At 39.8% G+C, this 23,267-nt stretch overlaps 1 protein-coding gene across 1 annotated transcript in view; it reads right to left on the bottom strand.

Annotated features, from left to right (window-relative positions):
* Nucleotides 1-1,602: 1,602 nt before the first annotated feature.
* The window catches only part of SKIL (SKI like proto-oncogene), a 32,833-nt gene continuing 11,168 nt past the window's right edge, over nt 1,603-23,267 (bottom strand). The window contains exons 3-7 of the mRNA XM_083504729.1: nt 22,673-22,770; nt 18,562-18,809; nt 18,210-18,448; nt 14,257-14,481; nt 1,603-9,391 (exon numbers count right to left, since the gene is read on the bottom strand). Of these exons, the coding sequence (XP_083360855.1) occupies nt 9,230-9,391; nt 14,257-14,481; nt 18,210-18,448; nt 18,562-18,809; nt 22,673-22,770 (972 nt within the window). The 3' untranslated portion in view covers nt 1,603-9,229. The remainder of the gene's footprint in view (nt 9,392-14,256; nt 14,482-18,209; nt 18,449-18,561; nt 18,810-22,672; nt 22,771-23,267) is intronic.

Here is a 23,267-nt window from a genome sequence, read left to right as displayed (position 1 = left end):
TTTCTGGAACTGCACTCCAGACTGATTAGGTACACAGCTCCAAGCCCGGGAGAGTTAAGTTTGCTGTACATAGGCCTGGTTCACACAATGTATGTGCCTATCACATGAACTATTCATCAGTGATTCCACTAGGGTTCGACCTCAAGTCCAACATCCAGGGCTCTGCTCCCCCAGCCACAAGACCAACCAGAGAGCTGCAGAATTCAACACTTGATGACTGCCAGGTGAACATGTGAACATATTGCTGCTTATACAATTCCTGCTGCTGTTTTTCAATCTGTGATGCCTCATTCACATAGAAGGCACTACTTAGGATTACTATGCAGTTATGGACCTGCACAGATGGAGCCAGCCCATCATGTATAAGGGAACAACATATACATTTCATTCCTTGCCATATAAGGCATTTTTCATTTAGATTTTTTAAATGCTCTTTTATGTACCGTATTTTTTGCTCTATAACACGCACCAGACCATAACACGCACGTAGTTTTTAGAGGAGGAAAACAAGAAAAAAATATTCTAAATGAAATAGTGGATATATGATTTTTGTGGTTCATGCTGTAGCCACAGACATGTGATCTGACATTGAGTTTGGAGTAGCCCAATGCAAAAATCCTGAGGATCCATGTGGATCCATGCTTTGTAACCACGGAGGAGGGAAGGGGAACCATGGATCCTCTACTCACGACTGCAGCAGATCCCCCCCGCCACCCGCAGGCATTCGCTCCATAACACGCACAGACATTTCCCCTTACTTTCTAGGAGGAAAAAAGTGAGTGTTATGGTGCAAAAAATACGGTCATTTTCTGCTGGTGCTTTTCATCTATCCTATTTTTTGGCTTTTAAATTGCATCACTCCCTACTCAGAGAATGTAATAATAATAATAAATGCTCCAACCCATTACATGTAAGAGGAGCAGCGTTGACAGCCAGTCAGAATTTTGCCAGCCTGGTCAGAATTTCACTTACTGATCAATTGCCAGTTTCATGAATAGCCAGAAAGGTGTGTTTCTTCTTTATGGTAGGAAAGTATTTGTGCAGTATTATTAAAAATGTATTAAGGACAGGTTTCATTGGGTCAAAATGTCTTAATTCTCTCTCTCTCTCTCTCTCTCTCTCACACACACACACACACACACACACACACACACACACACTTGCAGGAAATACAATTCTTTTTTTGCTGTCACATACTAAGAATTAAAGAAACTAGTTTTCTTGAAAAGGAATACTACACACACACACACACACACACACACACCACACACACACACACCAGGAACTGAAAGGGAATCCCCTTTCATGATATTTATGTTCAAGCCACTTTTGCCTTCATTGTACAGCTATTTACATTAACTGAAATACCTGAAAAACCTCTTTGACATGGGGTAACTGAAATGTGCAAACATGATGTCTCCGACGGCATTCAACTCTCTTAAAACTATTGTCTGTCCCCAGCCTTACAGGTCTGCTGATCTATGCCGTTATGAATACCAGAGTGAATGGTACATTGTCAAATGCACAAAACTAGCATTGAGAAATATCTTGAACAAACACCCAATTCACATACTATATGTACAAAGTACACAAAACGTGAAGTGCTTGAGATTAGAATTGTTTTTATTTGTATGTGGATCCACAATCTATACAGGATATTTACAATGCATGAAAAATGGAAAACTGCACAAAATACAATTGAGGTATAAGCTAAGAGCACAGTATGTTATGTTTCAATAAATAGAATTCAAAATTTGTAAACTAAGTGACCAGATAAATGCATCTTGTTTTACTAAAACCATACAAAATATCTGTTTTTGTATCACATGAGGTAGAGGCCAGCTTTGTGTGTCATGTAATGCAATTACAGCAACTCCAACCGTAGAACTGTACATCATTGGCAAAACGTCAAAAATTATTGGTATGCACCAACCTTTTTAAAAAACTTTTGATTTTATTTTTTTTTAACTCCAGTAATCCCACCTGTTGCCTTGAATGTTTTGCAGGACCTATTAAGTGTATAAATTATTTTCTTTAAAGATCTTGTCGCAATCCAGAAAGGTACTTTATGTTTGTCCAATGACTTTTGTATGCGCCCAGCTGGACAGCAAACCATATATGATATATATGAACAGCAAACCATAGGACATATTGCAAACTAATTTTTAAACTTAAAAAATGATTTGCTGCATGGGCATGATAAACTGCTGGTCCAGGTAAATACCTAAGGTCCTGCTGAGCAAACAGAAGGTGGTCACATGCTGCTCTAGATTGTGGAAATATATTAAGGTATCAGCATCAATAAATACTTTCAAAAGCATCATGAACACATACAAAATAGAAGTTTGTCATAGTCTTGCTTATTCTGGAAGGCAATACAGCTGCATCCAGACATTTACAAACCAATAATTTGTATGGATTCACTAGAGTGATTTAGATACATTACAACTGTGCTTCCTTTCTCTTTAAGGTGAGGTATTTGAAAGAATATAATGGATTGCTATACTTATCAGGATATTCATTTGGGGGGGAAATAAGAACTTGTTTCACTGTGCTTGAATATTTCAGAGCACCAGAGAATTCAAAGTATCCTCTATATTGTGGGTTTACAAAAAAAAAAAAGTTGTGCAATCTGTTTAATGTGTGACTTTTGCTTTTATAATAGAGAGCATCTGCAACAACAAAAGTATCAAAAGATTTCCAGGACAGGAATTATGGACTGCCTCACATTACCACAGATGTAATGGATGAAAACGTTGCAGAGCAAGTATAACAAAGAGATCAAGCTGCCACTTCCTGGACAGAGATATTTTACAGCTGCAGCATAAATATTTCAAGCATAGGATTACAAGAGAATTTAAGTATTTTCTTACATTATATTATCAGGGTTTTAAAACATGTTAATGGTATATATTTATCTGTGTTCTCCTGTGCAAAGAAAAAGTTATGCTTTTCTAAGATCAAATGAACTTTAGCATAGGAAGCTGACTTGGAAAGTGTTTGGAGGTCAGCTACATAGCCCTATGAAAATGACTCCAAGGTACATCAGTCAGCCATTCACACAGCTGTTTTTACGGCAAATTCTGCCCTTTCAAACGGAAGCTAAGGGAAAAGTGGAAGTTCAGGTCACTAGAGGCTCCAAGAATGTGGAACTAAGCAGCAGCGAGTAGGCAAAACTGCTTCATAGTACTCTACAGTCCCCACAGCCTAGTCTACTGCAGGGGTTGCATTACGATACCTTAACTATGTACAAATGATTTTACAGCTATCAATATATTAAATATATAATAAAATTAATCCAAGAATGTAAAATATACCCCATAACTACCATGTTTACCTCAAATACTCAAGCTAAGTGATATAAGACCTACTGGAAAGTAAAAGAACAATTTGTCTGAACACACTTCACTAAAGCTTTTTGATCTAATGTCAAAGGGGTTGTGTCTTCAAGTGCGGATGAAAGTCTTTAGGGCTGCCACAATGGTAAGATACTTCGCTCCCTAACATTTCCTGCAGAGTCTATCGCACCCTGCACTATTTGGTTTTTTTAAAAGCAGGGATACCAAGAAGCAGATTTTTTCTTAAAAGTATTCTTGGCAGCCTTGCTTCTAATGGTATGGTTTTTAGTGCTTTTCAGAAATATTAATGGAGAAGACAAATTGGAAACAAACCTATCTAAAAGGCCAACACAGGGATGACTTTTTAAAGAAAAGCCTTCAGTAATTATTAACATACAGAATGAGCATGCTAAGTCTAAAAGAGCAAATTTGAATTTACAGGAAAATTTGTCATAGGTCTCTGTAAATGGGCAAAGCCTTGTATGCAGTTCAAGCTATATAGGCATGGAGTAAATCACCCATTAGGTACGTCATGTTAAGAGATAAACATAAGAAACTAGCTGCTGTAAAACATAGACTATTTACAATTTACTACAAAACTATCTCTTGGTGGCTATGGGCACCTATGGCACACTTCTATGTATTAATTACTTAACATCTAGGGAAGTCTTATGTAAAGGAGGCTGAAATTAACTGTTCAATTTAAGGGTTACAATTATGATTTCTTTGATTATAAGTTGGTGTGTCATTTGGTTTTACAAATTTTCAGAGACATTAAACAAACCTGAAAGTGGCTCTCTCTCTCCCTCTCACGTCAACAAATTATTACTACTACGAACGCATCTAAAATATAGTCAAAGTTGCCACATGTTCATCTCCGATATGTGTTGCAACTATAGCAACGTTTAGGACAAACACTGCTGATCTTTGCATTTTAGTTACCAAATCGCTGTCTAAATAGAAACATGATAACAAATTGTGACATCATTCGTTCTATAAAACTGCTTTTATAATGGAAAATTGGGGCAGAAAGAAGGAAGGCATTATATTGCAGCAACATTCAGGAAGGATTGTGTCCAAAGTTCAGCGGTGGCTCAACTCTTTCTGTAGCAGAGAAAACCTGTTGTCCTCCAATAGTTGCTGGGTTCCAAATCTAATCAACCCCAGCCAACTGGGAATGGTCAGGGAGTGATGTGAATTGTAGTCTAGCAGCATCTAGAACAGGCCCACCCCTGCACTAAGATCAGGCCAGGCTTCTCCTTGTATTCAGGACAGGAAAGCAAACATTGGCTAACTGCTAGCATCCCAAGAGTTAATTACCAAATGGCTCAAACACTCTCTTGGAGTCCGTTCAAACATTACATATATTACTAATGAAAGGTGTTAGCAAGTTAACTTGGTTACTGATCAACAGCCACCTCCATAATTGCAAGGAGATTTCCCCAGCTCCTACAACTAGTTATTACCACTGGTCAACAACACACAGCATCTACTTAATGCTTTCCATCTCTACATGGAAGACAGTCTCCTGAGATAACTGTGTGAGAAGAAAAATTTTATGTCTGAACTCACCTTTACCTTGCAAAGGGGGGGGGGAGTACTAGATAAAACAGACTCAGAGCTTTAAAAATCAAACAGTAGCTTCCATTTCTGACACCCAATAGCAGAACAGTGACCACAATTCAACACAGAGTCAGATGTGCTCGCTGATTTTAGTGGGAAGCACAACGATCTATTGGATTACCATTATCACAAAATAAAAGATGATAACCTATGTTAGTCATACCTCCAAGAGTAGACCCACTGAAATAAATGCATCTGAGTGAGTTAAGTCCATTGATTTCTGTGGGTCAGTTCCAACTATGACTAACATTGATATTCCCCATAGTTTTCAGTTTTTAGGTGTGCAATCAATGGATAAATAATCTAGGTTCAGTGATTTTGACCCAAATATAACCTTTTCCCACATATCCCAAGAACTGCTTCAGGAATCTACCTCTGCTGACCACCCTGGGCCACTGGCAATAGTCTTTCTGATTCTGTTTATAGGATCATATTTCCTAAGAGGAAAGTAAGAGACGTGCCAAGAGCAACCAATCAATTTACTTTTGATTGATCACTTGAATGCCTAAACAAGTTAAAGACTGAAACAAGTATGGAGTTATTACCAATAAGATAACTTATAATGTAAAACAAGCATGTGTGATACTTAGCTCTACTTCTTCCCCCGTTTGTCTGAAATGTGCTAAATAGCAGCAAAATACTTTAGCATGCAAAAAAATAATAATTTCACAAGCATGTTGTACTTGAACTAGTAGAATATATGAACAAATAACCTGTTAAGACCAACAGTGGAATATGCTTACCTGCTTTGAAAATGAACACAATCATAATTTATTCTGGCAAAATTAAATATTGAAATTGGTATATTCTACTGCAATAATATTTAAGGATGCAAAACACCCAAACATGTGAGCATAATATTTCTCATTAAAATTTAGCTTTTTCTTCAGTAGTACTGCACTATTATTGAAACAGCAAATAAAGGCATGCAAAACATATTACATGTTAGAAGCACTATGAGGTGAACAGTTAAATGTGGGCAGAGACAGCATTTAGCATTTTTAGCTGCTTAAGATGTACATTTTAGGCAGCAATGTCCAATCCCAAGACTTTGTTTTCTACTAGGTTCAGCTCCAAGCAACCATTTTTTTAAAAAAAACTTTGTGGTGATGTACAAGCTGACTGCTTGGGATGTAAGCACACAATTGTTTCACCAGGTCTTGATCTCCACCCACAAACTTGGCAGCTGTGTTATGGAGTCTCACAAGTTTGTTTTCCAATCCCTGTGTTATTTAACATCTACATTCAACTGCTGGGGAAATTGTCCAAGAACATGGGGTGTTACGCTATCAACGTCACTCAACCCTTTTATCCTTTGCAACAGGTGCAGGTGTAATGGTTAAGGCCTAATTATAGACACTGGATGTACAAATTCAATCCAGTTAAGATGGATCTGTTTTTGTTGAGAGGTTTAACACCCCAAGAAATTGTGGATTTACCTGTTCTAAGACGGTCATACTTCCCCTTGAATATAAATATAAATTTGAATTAAAAAAGGATATAAATTTTCCAGGTTCCTGGATTCAGGGGGTCCTTCTGGATTTTCATTTTTATGTGGCCAGAAGTGTGCTGTACCAGCTTCAGTTTGTGCAAAAGCTGCATTACTTTCTGGGTAGCAAGGTCCTTGCTATTGTTTTGCATGCCCTGGTAACATATTCACCGAACTAATATAATTTGCTTTATATGGAGCTGCCCTTAAAGACAGCCTGGCTCCTGATTTGTGGACTTATCAAAGGAGACAGACTGCACGGATCCTGTACCCTTAAATCCAGAAATGCACTTATACATTTTATTTTGCCGGGCATTTTAGTCTGTTTCGTTTTATATTATCACCTGCTTGTTGCTATGTGTGTTATAGTATCGTTTTATGATGCCATTGGTTTCTTTTTATTAATTTAGATTGCTGTGATCACTCTGGGGAGCTGAAAAAAAAGAATTTATTTTATTATTAAGTTTCTATCCCACCCTTACTCCCCCCCCAAAAAGCCCAGGCCAGCAAAACGTAACTGGAAATGGTATTTTTAATGGTCCCTAAATAAAGAGTGTATGTTTTTTTAAAATTAAAACATAAATGCTCCAGGTCCACACATGTAGCAGGCCTCCACAACATGCAGATCAGATGGGGATGCACACAGAGTTGGACATCACTATCTGCAGTTGTCGTTTGCAGAAGTGGCTTGTCAAGTGAGATAGAGCCACCATGTTAGATTCCTAGCAGGTGAGGATGCTGTTTACCGGAAGGGAGTAGGGGATGTGGCAGGGAGCTTGGGGTGCAAATGCAGCTACCCTGAATGTGTGCTTGCTGTGATCTGACATCTCCACCTGTTTCCAGTAAGCAACAGCAACTCACTTACTGGAAAGCTAGAACAGCAGGTCTGTCCTACCCAGTGAGCTGGATCTGGTTGTTTGTGCAAAGGCACCGTCCCATCCCACGATGCAATGCATATCCCACACACATTTTTGTGGTTTCAATGGCATGCAGCACCTATAGCTAGGACAGGGCAACAAAGCTAGAATTTCTGTGAAATATATTGGTCACGTTGCTTTTTATGTTCAATGATCTGAATGTAGGCCTAGGTTTTGAAGATGATTTCCCCGCCCCTCTTCACCAAAAGCCATTCAAATACAATACTTTGGAGCAATTAGATATTTGTCTACCTGATCTATTTTGCCTTCTATATAACAGAGCTGCCTTTCCTTCTGGATAACCCAAACTGTACTCAGGTTTCCACCAACAAAAAAATTGTCCATTGAAGTTTATATGTAAGCATCTAAAAAATAATAATAATAATCCACCAATTTATTTCCCTTCTGTTAATATACTTTATCTGTTTGGTTTCCATTGGAAAAAACACTGGAACTGAACTACTTGATTACTGGCACCAGCCTATCAGCACACTAAACGTCAGATGTCCCAATAAGGATCTTAGCATTTCTTTTCAAAAGAAGTAAAGGTTTAATAACTATGTTGTTTACAAATGATAGCAATTTTACTTTGCCGTTTAAATGAACCTTATTAGCATCACTTTCACAATATCACAGACTCCATTTGTTCCCCCTCAACTTTTAAAATACTTTTAAAATGTCAAGACCACCCACTTTCCTGTGCTCAAAGAAAATCCAGGAATGAGAACTTTATTGCTAATGAAGTAACCCACTCAGCTGAGGGTTAAAATTGCCACTCTACAAAATAAGGCTGACTTTTTCAAACTTCCAAAGGTGTTTGGGAATCCTCAAAGAACTGTATCAAAAGTGACCTTTTCTGTCATCATTGCTTGAAGAGTTACCCAAAGAAGCTGAGAGTGAATGGGAAGCTTTGAAAATTAAATATCTCAGTTTCTACTTCAGCAGCTCCTTTTCATAACAGGATTCAGCAGGGTACTGAAAGAATTGGCATTTGGCATTTTAACAGTTAATAACGGACACTTAACTGTGTGAAAATCTGCATTTTGAAAAATGTTTGCTGTTGAATAATTACCAGTTAGCAGTTCTCAATCCAGCTTTAATAATCAAAATGAAGTATCAGGCTAGAACAATGCATGGCAGCAAATTCTCTACAATCTCTTCTTTCTGCTTTAGATTCTTGGAACTATAATAACCATTTTATGAAAATGGACTGCATGCAATAGAAAGCAAATATGCAGTTCCTGCATATTTTGAAAGAAACCAAAGTTGCACTCAGTAAAAAGTATATAGAGCCCTCGAAACAGCTTGTAAAATAAAGTTACACTGAGGAGTGTAAAACACTACGGGTTGTATCCAATGCTTCCTCTTCCTCTCCTTGCATGTCCCCCAAGATCTGCTCTGGAAGCTTCCCCAACCTATAAGAGCGGATTTGAGGATATGCAGGGGGTTATAGGGGAGAAAAGAAGAAGAGGAAGTTCCACTGTACAAGTGAAAGTCTGCTTTGCGAGCAGAATAGCAGTGCTAGATACAACCAGTGTTTTCAACACTGCTGAAAACCATAAAAAAGAAGGAAAGAAAGCAACATAAATACAGATTTTGTCAGTCTGGAAGTTTTACAAAGGTGTATCATTACAGATTTAAATGCATAAATCGGACACAATCTACTGGGAACTTCTCTTGTGCAAAACGTCATTGAAATGATTGGGAATTGCAACAACTCCTACTCCATTGATGCTCTGCTCACATAGGAAAAGTTCCCCATGATTGTCCCAATACCTTCGCTGATCCATGGCTTGACTTCCCCTTGGCAGGACATTTATTAGCCCTGCTGAGAAAGTGCAGATACAATCTCGTTGGCACTTTCATTTCCCTTTGCCGTTTTTTGAAGACTTCTGAATCTGAAGTTTTAATTCCTTGATCATCATCTCCAACTTTTGCCTCGCTTCTCGTTCCTGTCTCAGTTCATCTTGAAGCTCCTGTCGATCGGCCTCAGCGTGATCCAGCCTCTGCCTTAGCTCTGCCAGCTGCACATTTTTAAAAGGAGAGAAAAGGTTTAAAAACTTCATAATGTATCCCCATCCATACAACTCTAGAAACCATGCAGTTGTTTCTGAAACAACATTAAGTAAGGTATGTACAGACTCGAGCCCACTGACGCGGCAACGTGAGGTGCCTGCTTCAAAAAGTGGAAGCCAAGCGGCAGTCCCCAACTCGCCTCCAATTAGCCGCCAGCAGCACTAGTTTCCAGCAAAATCTCACCACGCAATGCAGTTAAGAAAGGTGCAGAGGCGAGGTGACAGCAAAGGGGAGGCCACAAGCAGCAAAACAGGACATGCAGAATATTCAGTGCATAATAATCAGCATCACATTTCTATTTATTTATTTATTTATTTGACTTGTATCTCACCCTACCTTCAAAGCAACTTAGCAAAAGGCAAAAATAGACACACGCATGTGTGCAGGAGTGGACCTTGGTAATATGCTGGCCTGTGCAAGGCCATAATTTGATCCAAGGCAACCATGACTGTAATCAACATTAAACCACAGTTCATGTTTAATTACGATTTAATGCAAACAAGCAGGGTGCTGGCGTGGTCAGTTCAAAGATTTCCGCCTTGCTTCTTCCCCACACCACACTGGGAGCAACAACCACAAGTCATGACTTCTCGTGTCGCCTGAATCGAGCTCATGGTTTGTTTTCCCCAAACAATGAAGCAGTAAACCAAGAGCTAACCTTGGCTACTAGTCATGGCTAGTCTTGACATAAACCACAGTTTTAACTTCAGATGTCACAAGAAGTCAAGGCTTGTGGTTTGTTGTGACCAAAAGTGAGGTAGGACCAAAATGGAGAATTTCAAGAAGCATGCACCAGCACATTACTCATTCACATTAAACCAAAGTTCAACATTAAGAACCGGGCCATTCTGTCCTCTGGGAAATGCATTCCTCATGACACACATAAGCCAATTTACCAAACAGAAATATGTAGACCAAGATTTGTCTGGAATTAGTGAGCTATAGAAGCCATCTAGTGGAGAGCTTTAGTATAAATTTTACATTTCAGCACAAATGTAACAGGGTTTCTTTACTACCAGCATACTAGAAAGTGTTCCTAACAAATGATTTACAATCTAATGATGGGATCCTACATACACTTAAAAAGGTAAAGGGACCCCTGACCATTAGGTCCAGTCGTGGCCGACTCTGGGGTTGCGGTGCTCATATCGCTCTACTGGCCGAGGGAGCCGGCGTACAGCTTCCGGGTCATGTGGCCAGCATGACTAAGCCGCTCCTGGTGAACCAGAGCAGCACATGGAAACGCCGTTTATCTTCCCGCCAGAGCGGTACCTATTTATCTACTTGCACTTTGACGTGCTTTCGAACTGCTAGGTTGGCAGGAGCAGGGACTGAACAACGGGAGCTCACCCCGTTGCAGGAATTCGAACCGCCGACCTTCTGATCGGCAAGTCCTAGGCTCTGTGGTTTAACCCACTTCGAAGTAAAATCAGTGGTATACAGGGTCAATTCATGCATGGTTCAGATTGCTTAAGCTACCCATGTACAGGGAAAAATTGTGACCTTTTCTACTATGTACAGTGGTATCTTAGTTGTTGAAGAAATCGGCTCCCAAATGCCACAAACTTGGAAATGAGTGTTCCAGTTTGCAAACATTTTTCGGAAGCTAAATGTCCGATGCAGCTTCCGATTGAGTGCAGGAAGCTCCTGCAGCCAATCGGAAACCACACCTTGGTTTTCGAATGGTTCCGGGAGTCTAACAGACTCCTGGAACAGATTTAAGTTCGACAACCAGGGTAACACTGTATAACCTTTAATGAGAACTGGAGTGTTTATATATGAACAGCTCCATCATTAAGTCAGTCTTGTATTTAATGATTCAATCCAGAGGCAATAGTTGATCGGGAATTCCATGCATAGATTCAACACAGATATGTGAGAGGGGAGGCAAGAAGGATGGATGTCTCCATTCCTCCTCTAGCAATCTGCTTGGTTTCCAAGTTGGCTGTGGAGGAAAGGAAACCTTTTCCTCCCCTTCAGGTTCTGATCCTCCTCTGCTGGGCCATTTGACAGAAGACTTTTTTTACACTAGCTTAGCATCTTGTGTTTCCATGACAACAATGGGATAAGGGTCTTCCCTTCTTCTTCAACCAGCACAGAAACACCAGCTCCTGGCCTCCTACAAGGCTAGTAAGAACATTTGCAAGCTCGTTTACGAGGGGAAATTTGGCTTGATAACCTTTGGGGTTTCTTTTAACGCTATGATTCTAGGATACGAACTAGGATAACAATCCATTATTGTTGTTATCCTAACTAAAGAAGTATGGACTTGACTCCCATTCAAATACAGTGGTGCCTCGCAAGACGAAAAGAATTCGTTCCGCGAGTCTTTTCGTCTTGCGATGTTTTTCGTCTTGTGAAGCACGGTCCGTCGCAACTGTGCCTCTTCAAGCGGCTTTAAGAAAAAAGCGCAAGACGTTTTCGTCTTGCGAAGCAAGCCCATAGGGAAATTCGTCTAGCGAAGCAACGCAAAAACGGAAAACCCTTTCGTCTAGCGAGTTTTTCGTCTTGCGAGGCATTTGTCTTACGGGGCACCACTGTAAGAAAAGAGGGAAAGGCCTAACTCTAGTTTCCACTGTCAGATATCATTCTAATCTCCTCTTCAGAACAAATGCCCCAATGATGTCTTAGATCTGGGCTTCCAGTTCCTCTCTGCCTTAATGGAGGCAGCCCCCATGACAATGGGAGATTGTTGGCAAAGGATTGAGGGTAATTATCCTTGCAAATTCCCCCCAGGGGTGGGGGCAGGGAACGGGCTTCACTCCGGCATGGAATGAGAGGGGCAGAGAGGCTCTGAGTGCAAAAGCACTTTGCCTGCCAAAACCCTCCAATAGCGCTATTAAGAAGCAGAGCTTCTCCTGTTAACTAGAGCTTAATAGGACTAAAGTACAGGCGAGTACTAGAAGAGATGAAATCACAAACTGCGGAACTAACAAACTGCAAGGACTTTAAGGTCTGAGCTTGAGATAAGACTTAATTCGGTGCAAAAGATGGTGGGGGGAGTGGAGCCTACTGTTTCTTTAAATTTTTCTTCTCTACATTTATGATTCAGCAACTCTCCTCTGAATGTTAGTTCAAATTACAGTTGTACAAGCAGGGATGGAAGAAATTGGATTATAAATATGGAATACAACATCAAATGGAATTGTGTATAAAAAAAGGGAAAAGGGAAGGAAGCTCTATTTTGCAAAAGGTTTACAATGGAAACTTAGAGCTGACTCTTCCCCGTCTGTTATTATTTACGAAGTGAACTGAATAACACTAAGAGGACTTGGGATTTAATTTAATTGGAAGTATGATTGCTCATTTATCTTCAGTTGGAAGGAAGGATGAAGGAGTCTGTGAACTGCCAAAGAACTGATAAGGTTCTTTACTGAGTCATCTGCAGTTCGACAGACTGCTCTTCTTCCCAGGGGGAGAGGAAAAATGGTGAAAACAGGTTATTTACTGGGACAGAGTGTCTTTTGCAGCTGCAAAAAGTTGCAAAGCAATGACGCATGGGACAGAGCTATGGATAAACTTCTGGAACAATGAGATATCAGCTCCAACCAAGGCATGATGAATAACAGCAACAACCGGGGTAAAGAAAGACATAGCATCTTACAAGGACAGGAAGAAACACCACAGACAGAATAATTGCCATACATAGGAAGAACAAGCATACAGTTTGAGTTCCTCACTTGTAGTTTTATAAATCATTTAATGTGTCAACACTAGAAGGCGTTATTAATATTGCAGTTGTTGTATAAGGGATTATTATTATGATGATGGGAATGTAATGGAAATTAATAAGATTTTGGCATGCAGAAATATAGAAAATAATCAAATCTAACATGCGGGGGGGCACTTTATCTAAATTATATAATATGGAATTTGAATAATTGGTATTAATAATTGTATTATAAATTGATTTTGTTATAATGAGGCTATTATTGGATTGTAATTGAAAACTAATAAAAATTATTATTTTAAAAAAGGATGTTTTAGATCTAGAGGAATTGTAAACTCATTGTAATCTGCCAGTCAGTACACTCAAGGGAATACTATTCATGACACCCAAAGGTATAAGCCTCAAGCCACAATTCAGTGGGAAAGTAAAATCCCCTGCCTTAAATATATCAAAACTATGGTTCTTTTGGATTAGTCAGCTGACTGTGGTAGAGCCAACTCACTAGCATCTCTAATAAGGGCTTTAGTCCATTATTTAAGAAGATAAATTGGGGAAGAAGGGGAAGAGAGACATACCTAGTTAATAAAACTGAAAAAGCTTAAATTAATCCATAATAGAACTAAGGCACAAAAATAAATCAGTGTACTGACTGGAACTGAAAAATGAATTTAACATAAAAACTATATGAGCAATACTTTTACAGTCCCTGCTTGGTACAGAAAATCAACCGTACTCAACACATGCCAGTCTTTTAAAGCATGCTGATATTTGTGGTTCCAGTGGTGATATCAAATGCTTAATAAAACCCATTCTATAATCAGGGAGGATAATTTTTTAACAAGAAATTAGGGGACATACCAAACATATCAAAAATTTAAGTCAGGCATCATCATCATCATAATACATTAAACCATCTTCTTTAAAACTGTCTATAGAGGGTGTGTGGGTGTGGGTGTATTGACCCAAACCCACTGTTATTTATTTATGGATTTAAATGCATAATTTCTGTATCTGTTACAAGTTTTACATGCCTTTGCAATATAAAGTATTTTCTGCTATTTGCTATGTTCCAGCAGCAATTTCATAGGTAATTAACAAGCGAAGACCTCCAACAACCAGGTTAAACTAATGTTTTGTGCTCACCTGAGCTGCATATTCTGCTTCTTTGTCCTTTTCCAAGTTAGAATCGCAGGTACATTTTTGCTTTATTACCTGCTCTAACTTCTTCTCCAAGTCCCTTTGCTCAACATAAAACTCTTGCATTCTTTGAGCATGCTCAGTCTGCAAAGATTCAAGTTCTTTTTGCAAATTCTGCTGCTCTTCTGTTAACTCCTTCATGGCTTTTGAACTACTTAACATTTCTACTTCCTGTGAAGAAAATGACCAGAATTACACAGTGTTAGCAACACCACAAAAGCACAAAGCATTTATTTCTATATTGCAAACTTCTACGGTTACTGTCATTTTTGTTATGCAGAATATAGCTTCAAGTTTTGTGGCACTTATTTGAAACCAGAGAATGGATAAATTTCATGTTCTTGGCAGCTTTTCTTACAAATATATATATATAGAACTATGTTTGGCTTCTACAGTCCATAAAAACTAGATTCAGTTTGATGTGTGCAAAAATCATACTGTAGGCTCAGTGGAAAAGCATGTACTTTGCATGCAAAATGTTCCAGCTTCAATCCACAGCATCTCCTGGTAAGGGTGGGAAAGACTCGCTCCTGCATGAAACTCTGCAATACTGTGCAAGGTGGACCAACAGTCTTGACTTGGTATGCAGTAACGTCCTATGTCCTACCAAAATTTGTTCATCAATACAGACCATTTCAGTAAGTTTGCACACACGCTGTACAGTCATACCTCATGTTACGTTTGCTTCAGGATACGTTTTTTCAGGTTGCGTCCCGTGGCGACTCAGAAGTACCAGAAAGGGTTACTTCCGGGTTTTGCCGCTCGCACATGCACAGAAGTGCTAAATCGCGCTTCGCACCTGCGCAGAAGCACCAAATTGCGCCGCGCACCTGCGCAGATACAGCGCTTCAGGTTGCAGGCTTTTCATGTTGCGAACGGGCCTCTGGAACAGAACCAGTTCGCAACCAGAGGTACCACTGTATTACCTATTACAAGCTTGCACATCATGTTTGTGAACCTGACAGCTAGTGAACTAAAACCAGTTTAGCAGCGTTACAGTAAAATTTGAGTAACCTGAGTCAGCCCTTCAAATCCCTGGTGTATGTATATGAAACAGGAACACTGAAAAAAGATTGACCTTGGCACCGTTGTTTTAATTGCCTCACTGGAGAAACTCCTGTCTGACCATTCCAATTTACAAATAATATGTTTCTGTAACTATTTTCCAGTACGCCTACAAAACCCAATAATGTTTCTTTAGCTATTTTTCAGTATGTCTGTAAAACCCCAGATGATCCACATTAACACTGGAACAGCTGTTTTCATAGAATTGTAGAGTTGGAAGGGATCCCAGAGGTCATCTAGTTCAACCCCCTGCAATGCAGGAATCTCAGCACAGAATCATAGATTTGTAGAGTTCGGGCTTCTCTCAGTCTATCCTCACAATCGTCTTTTACTTCCTTGGCACTTTACCCAGCTACGCTTTGTGCTCCCATTCAAACCCTTTAAAATGTTCTCAAAGCCTAATGTTATTTAGTGCCATCACTATACATTTTCTTTAAGCTACCTTCAATTTTGAAACCAAATATTGGGGTGGGAAAGTTTTTTTTTTTAATGTTTAATGCTTTTAATGTTTTTAATATTTTGCCGCCCAGAGTGGCTTGGGCAACCCAGTCAGATGGACAGGATACAAATAATAAAATTCTATCAGCTTCAAGGAGAGACATATGTGCCTGGAGGAACTGCACACCACTAACTGAGGGAATCTAGCAAGCATATTTACATCTAGCCAGCAACTACATCGGGGTCAGCAAGGTTTACCTCGCCTGGGCCGGTTCACTCCAGCTGAGCACGCCTGCGATTGCCGGTGTCTGCGCAGATGCAATTTCCGGCGTCTGCGCATGCACAGACGCGATTTCCGGTGCCACAGAAGCAAATCCCCTCGCTGTGCTGCGCCGGTTTAGTGCAGAGCACGGGGATTCGCCAAGCGAGCGGCTCAGTTCGGGGGCGGCTCATGGGCCGGTCAAACAACCCCCATGGGCTACTTGTGGCACATGGGCCTTAGGTTGACGACTCCTGAACTGCATGAATGTTTAAGGGGGGATATGAAGTATCCAACAGTGCACCCAGATCTTTGTTCATGCTTCTCTGGCTCACAGGCTACATGATTCAATTTGATATCTCCACTTGTTATGCACAAGCAGCTCTTGCTACTTACTCAGGGCACACTGCAGAATAAGGTCTTTCAAACTTACACTGATCGTATTTACTCTTATCTGAGTGAAGTCTCACACTGTCAAAGGGCAGTGTACACTGATCTAGAAATACTTAACACTTTTAAACAACGCAAGCAAGAGTCATTAATAGACACTCAAACCACAGAAGGGCTCTTGTGTTAAGGTTTCATACCACAAGTAAATAGAAAAGCTGGCAGAGAGCTGGTACAAAGATAATCGCACTAATTAAGCCCTTAATCCTTTGCAGCAGAGTGAATTTCATGCTTATTTAACATGCTAATGTTACACATAAGCATAAGATTGTGTAAACACCTAAAGTCTACTTGATTCACTTTTTCTACACAATACTGGAGCCAAGTGTTAAACAGTAGGCTTCAGCAAGGCACTCCTAATTCAGAAAACTTGATCAAGCCCCAGTCCAGGTCCCAAATGCAATGAGGTGGCTTGCACAGCCCCTAATTAAAAATTTGTATTTAAAACCCTAATTAAACATGTGGTTGGTAGTGGTGAGAAAGAGGCAATGCCTCCATAATCTCCTTCTCCCCCCACACCCCATTGATAGCTATGGTTTGCTCCAGGTAGACCTGACCTGAGGTGATCTGGAGCTGCCTCAGCCCACTTTAGATAAATCTTGAATCAGGTCAAATCAAACTTGGTTCAGTTCAGGATGCAGGATTTGTCTGGAACCAGATGCACAATCCTATTCTGTAGCAGCAGAGTACTATATGGAATGCTGAAAGATTGTTCCGTACAGCTTCAGATAGTTTTTTGTATATACTAAATGATACCCTTTCTCCCACATTCAAGACAAAATTGTACTGGCGGTGGTTAAATCAGTCTTGTAATTTAATCCACAAAATTAATCACCAATATCAATTTACAGGAGCCTATGCTAGTTCGAAAGCACGTCAAAGTGCAAGTAGATAAATACGTCAAAGTGCAAGTAGATAAATAGGTACCGCTCCGGCAGGAAGGTATACGGCATTTCCGTGTGCTGCTCTGGTTCGCCAGAAGCGGCTTAGTCATGCTGACCACATGACCCGGAAGCTGTATGCCGGCTCCCTCGGCCAATAAAGCGAGATGAGCGCTGCAACCCCAGAGTCGGCCACAACTGGACCTAATGGTCAGGGGTCCCTTTACCTTTACTTTATGCTAGTTGCCAGTGATTTGTGGCCTAGAGGTAGAAAAGGGGAGGCGTGGCTATCAGTGTTGTAGAACTCCCTACTTAATTCCCTATAGGCAACTCTTAGTGGCTATCTACAACCTCAGTTTGGTGTCTAATACTATCTCAAGTATACCCATTCCGGACTTCCAATCCTTTGCATTTTGTGTAAGGAACCTCTGGACAGAATATTTCCAGAGCACTTCCTCCAGTGCAGACACACAGTCTACCATGTAAGAATTTATAATTATGTAGTCATGGCATTTTAGCATCCAATAATAAAAAAGCATATCCAGGTGGTGACTTTAGACTCTAAAGATTATTCCAGTAACACCTGAGGTTTGGCAGCCAAGTCAGCAATTTCAGGATTATATTAGTTTATAGTATATTAAGTTAATGTGACTTGAAATGAGGAGAAAAGCCTTTACCTTGTACGATCCTATCTATGTATTACTGTAGTTAACACTTCACGGTAATCAAGATTTAAAACCACTACAAAAAGTTATGCGACAAGCAGGTTTCAGAAGACAGAACAAAGCTAAATCAAATACATGCCATACCATCTGAAGATGTTGCTTCTTCTGCAAAATTGTATGTAGCTTTTCTTGCTGTTTTATATAGGTTTTCATTACATCTTCCATCATTTTCCCTTTGTCATCATCACAGCCAGTATCACGTGGAAGAGTCTGAGATGAAGTTTGTGCACTGCTGATTACTTCTACCACGTCTTCTGTAGTTACCTTGGAAGAGATCTGTTCAGCTTTCCTTCTGCTTGCAGGTTTAATGGATACAGGCCGCTCTATAGGAGTCAAAAAGGTAGGAAAAGTAATGATTGTTGAAATGCTACACTGGAAAGCAGCTGCACGTTACAAGATGCAAGTGTACAGAAAGATGTTTCTTTTTCCTACTCACCTGAATTAGCACACACTTCTGTACTAAGTTTCAAATCAACTTTCTCTTGTACTTCAAGAGAAAGATCCTGAAAGAAAATGGCTTTTTTACGTTTGCCACCGCTGTGTTGCTTCACTGACTGTCCCGGTAGAGATTTAATTACCTCTGAAATCTTCTCTGCGGTTTTAGTAGCTTCTTTACATTGTGGCACAGAAGAGGTAAGAGATACATTGGGAGCAACCATTTTATCACACATGTAGAAGTAGTAGCTGGAAACAAAAAAATAAAAAAGCAGAATTAATAAACATTATTTAAATCAACTGAATTTGAACCAAGCATGAATTATTATTACATCTTAGGTTTTAAACCCTGGGAACATGAATTAATTTGGCTTTGGTTACACGAGAACAGATTTAAAATGGAAATCTGTTTTAAAGCAGTTGTGCATATTCATTGTTTAGTTTAGCAGGATAAAAAACAAATCAACTAAGGAAAGCAAGATAGAAACCAAATCAACTAGTTGCTATCTTGAGATATGAATGGCACATTGGCAAGGGTGAATAAAGAGAAAGTTTTAGTTTTTGTGTATTACTACAGTACCTCACCTTATTCAACTCTGTGCTCTTGAAAATTTGCATAATGCTTTTAGGCTATTGCTTTATCACATAGATTTAACTGTATATTATACAAAACTATGAGTGCTCAAATTGTGCAGAAGATGCCACTCATATTGCATAAATAAACCACATTATAGTAATGGAGCAACTTCGCTTTTCCCACAGATGAATATCAGCAGGGTTACAGCTGTGAGTTTAAAGACAGAGCAGATTAATTCCTAGTAAAACCAGTTCCTTCCCTTATTAACTAACAAAGGAACCCTACCATTTTAAGTTTTCGCTTATTTACCTGAGGACCGCATAGTTTCTTATGTGGGAATGGCTGCACCAGTGTTTCTGCTCCCAAAAACTGCATCTGCAAGCAAATTGCTACAGAGCAGGTAATAAATGCCTGTGTTCTCAGATTGAAGTGGAGACACATATAGGAAAATTATATAGTATAAAGAAGCTGCACTGCAGCAGCTAAAGAGCTGTCATCAGCTTTGTAGACAGTCTTAATACATTTAAAGAAAGACCACCCTTTAGTATAAGATTCCCATGGTGGCAGACAATTCATGGAGATGAAACTAATAAAATAATTCTCAAGTGGAAATGAAAAAAATTCTATGTGTAGCAAGCATAAAAGATGTCCAGCATAAAACCACAACCTAAAGCCAGTTACAGAACATGCTGAAATGTCCTTTCAGTGCTTGGCATTTGTATTTGCCCAGACATCAGAGCTGGCACCAGGAGAAATCCTCTAAGGAGGGCATGCTAAATATGGCCTTCTCACTATCCATTGAACTTCAGGAAGTGGTGTAACCCTCAGATGAGGGCCACTGATGAATAATGAAGAGTTCAGGTAATCTCAGACTGTAGTAGATGACCCTTCATATAACCTAGTCCAAGCCTCTATTCATCACATCCGTCCCACCCTCCAAAATTTGCAATATAGAAAATGATAACACCACCACCGTGTTCTGCAGGTTCTTGTACGCTACCTCGGCAATCCTGTGTACGTGGAAGTGCTTTGAACACTAACAGCAGCATATAAATCCTAAAAGCATACTTTCAAAAGTGCAGCGTTGCAGCCTCAACTACTCTTATTTCCTATGCAGTTTAAATAATATTTTATTCCCAATATCAACTACACGGGAATTCATACTGCTATTAAGAAAAGGAAGGTGCAAAGAACACAATTAACTAAGCAAATTTTAGTCACAGAATCATAGAATTGCATAGTTGGAAGGGAATATGAGGGTCATTGAGCCCACCCTGCGAGGCAGGAATCTTTTGTGCAACATGGGGCTCAAACCCATGACCTTGACATAAACAGCTTCATGCTGTACCAACTAAGCTTGTTTTAACATTTTCTCTTCCATTTTCCTGTTTTTGCATTTGTGTTACGCTGTAGAAATCTGAAATAATAATGTGCAATTAAAAAAAAAATGTTTTGAAGAAATTCTCTTTGGGGGATGGAAGCCAGATACATTTTGAAAGCTATTACGAATACTTGGGACAGAGGGAATCTGTTTGGCTGGTAGATATGTGACCATAATGAAGCAATGTGCTCTGTTTGTGAAATTAGCTGAGGAACGGCGCATGTGATAATTCAACTGCTACATCAGCATTATACAGACATGTCATCAGCAAAGCAGAGCTTCCCATGGTTTCAGTGAGCTGTGAAGCGTGTCAACTCTTCACATGGTTGAAAGACAGCTGCGTTTAATTTGTGAGACTGACGGACAACTATACAGCGCAAGTGGAGTCTCCCATGCAGCAATTTAATATTAAAACAACTTTTGAATATAGATTGAAGTTGCTATTGCACAGACCCACACACATACACAGTGCAACAATATATGCCCAATTAACTCTGGACCAAATCTAGCCTGAGAAAAGCAGCTCCTTGACAGGCTGATACAAATCACCCCTCACCGCCATCCGCTGTAGGAATCTGCTTCCTAACTACATTGGTACTTGCTGCTGTAACACATCCAGCTTTACATTAGCCTAAATTGTATATGCCAGCAAGTCTAAAAGAGAGGCAACAGAGAAATCTGTGTCAACTACAGCAGGGTAATCAACCTTGCAGGTAAGTGGGAAGAGCTCAGCTTGGAGAAAAATGCGAGTGGGGCAGAACTGGATTGCTTGCAGGGGTAAGTCCATAGCATAGTAAAGAGAAAGCTCTAAAGCAAAAGGTGCTGGTAACTGAAGGGCTGAAGAGCTGGGATAGAAGAGCCAGGAGACACAACAGGTTCCAAGAGAACAGTGAAAGTGCTGTTACACTTGCACTGGTCTGGTCCCAAAAGATGGAAGGAGCAAGGAACAAAGAATCCACTTCCTGAGCCTCCTCCTTTCAACATCCGCTTGACAAAGCTTAAAAGGCCCATATCCCGGGCAGCCAACTTCAGTCACTCAAGCAACTATGTAGTAATTTTTCCTACATATGCACCTTAAGTGTTCCAGCAAGTCTTCTCTTAGCAGCTGGTTTAAGTCCCTGGAGGAAAAGAATGAAGGTGGTCCCAGACAGGCGTTTATTGCAGAATCAGTGCTGCTTAGGCACAGATGTTTTTCACCATACTCACAAGACATCACCAAAATGCCAGCTTATTATTATTAATTGTTTGCATTTATTCTGGATTTCACCTTCATGTGGAAGATGCAATGCATAAAAATAACAGCTGGATGTGGAAGGTCATTAACAAATTTTGGGGGGTGGGCTGTTTGTCCCGTGAGGTGACATTTGGCTGTGTGGCCTTTATCGCTGCACAATACTTTCATTTGCTCCTTACCTGATCACACAAGCTAGCTGTTTTGTTTCTGGTGGCTGAAACTTCATAATTGAGTATGACCATTTCCATCAATTGCCCATGCTGAAGTCACAAATAAATATTAGCAACCTGGTGCGAAGGAACTGTTCTCTCAGGAATGCCACAGAGCACATGCAATAGATTACCTTGGAGTCTGGAGTACATACACTGGGCTCTATTAATATATGTTTGTTAATAAGGTGCTTTTGCACAAGACCTCTATGAATCTTGCACAAAACTTATACACGTCAGGTAAATATCACTCTTGCACAAAAGCTCAGTTTTACAAAGAAATCAAGAGTTGTAAAACAGCAACTGCAGTGAGTGTACCAAAAGGAGAAGAAAGAAAAAAAGAGTAGAAACTGCTTTGGAAGAAGTGGCCCATAATACCAAAATTCAGCTCTAGATTGGTCTAGAGCAGAATGGGGTATATCTGGCCCTCCATATGCTTTTGGATTACAAATTCTGTAATTCCTGGCTGAGGCCAGGATACTTATAATTCTGAAGGGAGATAAAATCCAACAATATATGAGGAATCACAGCCTCCACATCCCTGGCTCAGGAGGCCTATAATTATTTCTTAAGAAATAATTTCTTAAGACACATGTTACATATGTGACCAAACTCTAGAACGTCCACTTATCCTTGCGCAAAATATGGACTACCCCTCTAAACTTCAAGTTGTGCATTCACTGCTTATATTCTTGACAAAAGGATGTTTACCTGGGATGCATGAATGAGTGCGGCTGATTAACGGAATCTGCTTCCTGCTTTACAACTGGATACCATTGTTGAAATTCTAGGTTATACTGAGAATCTGCCTGAGGAGAGAAAAAATCAGCATTTATGTTTTATGGTGCAACATTCCAGTTGTGAGAGTTATGATCTGGAGGAACTGCTTTACAATTATTTCTCCAATGTCATCAAATTAAGCAGGAGAATTTACAAGGCAACAAAACAGAAGCAACAGTAGAAAAGCAAGATTACCTCAGTTTCCCCCATTCCAATTACAGATGAAAGAATTAGCAGCTTTCTTGAAAACTGGTCACCTTCCAGCTTTTTTTACTACAATAAATATACTATGCCACACACAGGACCCTGCTCTGGACAATGCTCCCATACTGGCATGGGGCGGGCTTGAAAGACTCCCATGAGTGACCAAAAGTGATCCTGTGCTTCTTTTGATCAAAGTACATGCTTCAGAAATATTCATATATTGCGTCAATGGCAGCATGTGGAATTTTAATTCAAGGTTCTTAATACCATCATCATAGCAATGTATATCAGTATGAAACCTTCATAATGGATAAAGATGGGA

Source organism: Podarcis liolepis (genome assembly GCF_965112155.1).
Source record: "Podarcis liolepis genome assembly, chromosome: 5".
Taxonomy (NCBI): Eukaryota; Metazoa; Chordata; class Lepidosauria; order Squamata; family Lacertidae; genus Podarcis; species Podarcis liolepis.
This window is presented reverse-complemented; position numbering and strand designations above follow the sequence as displayed.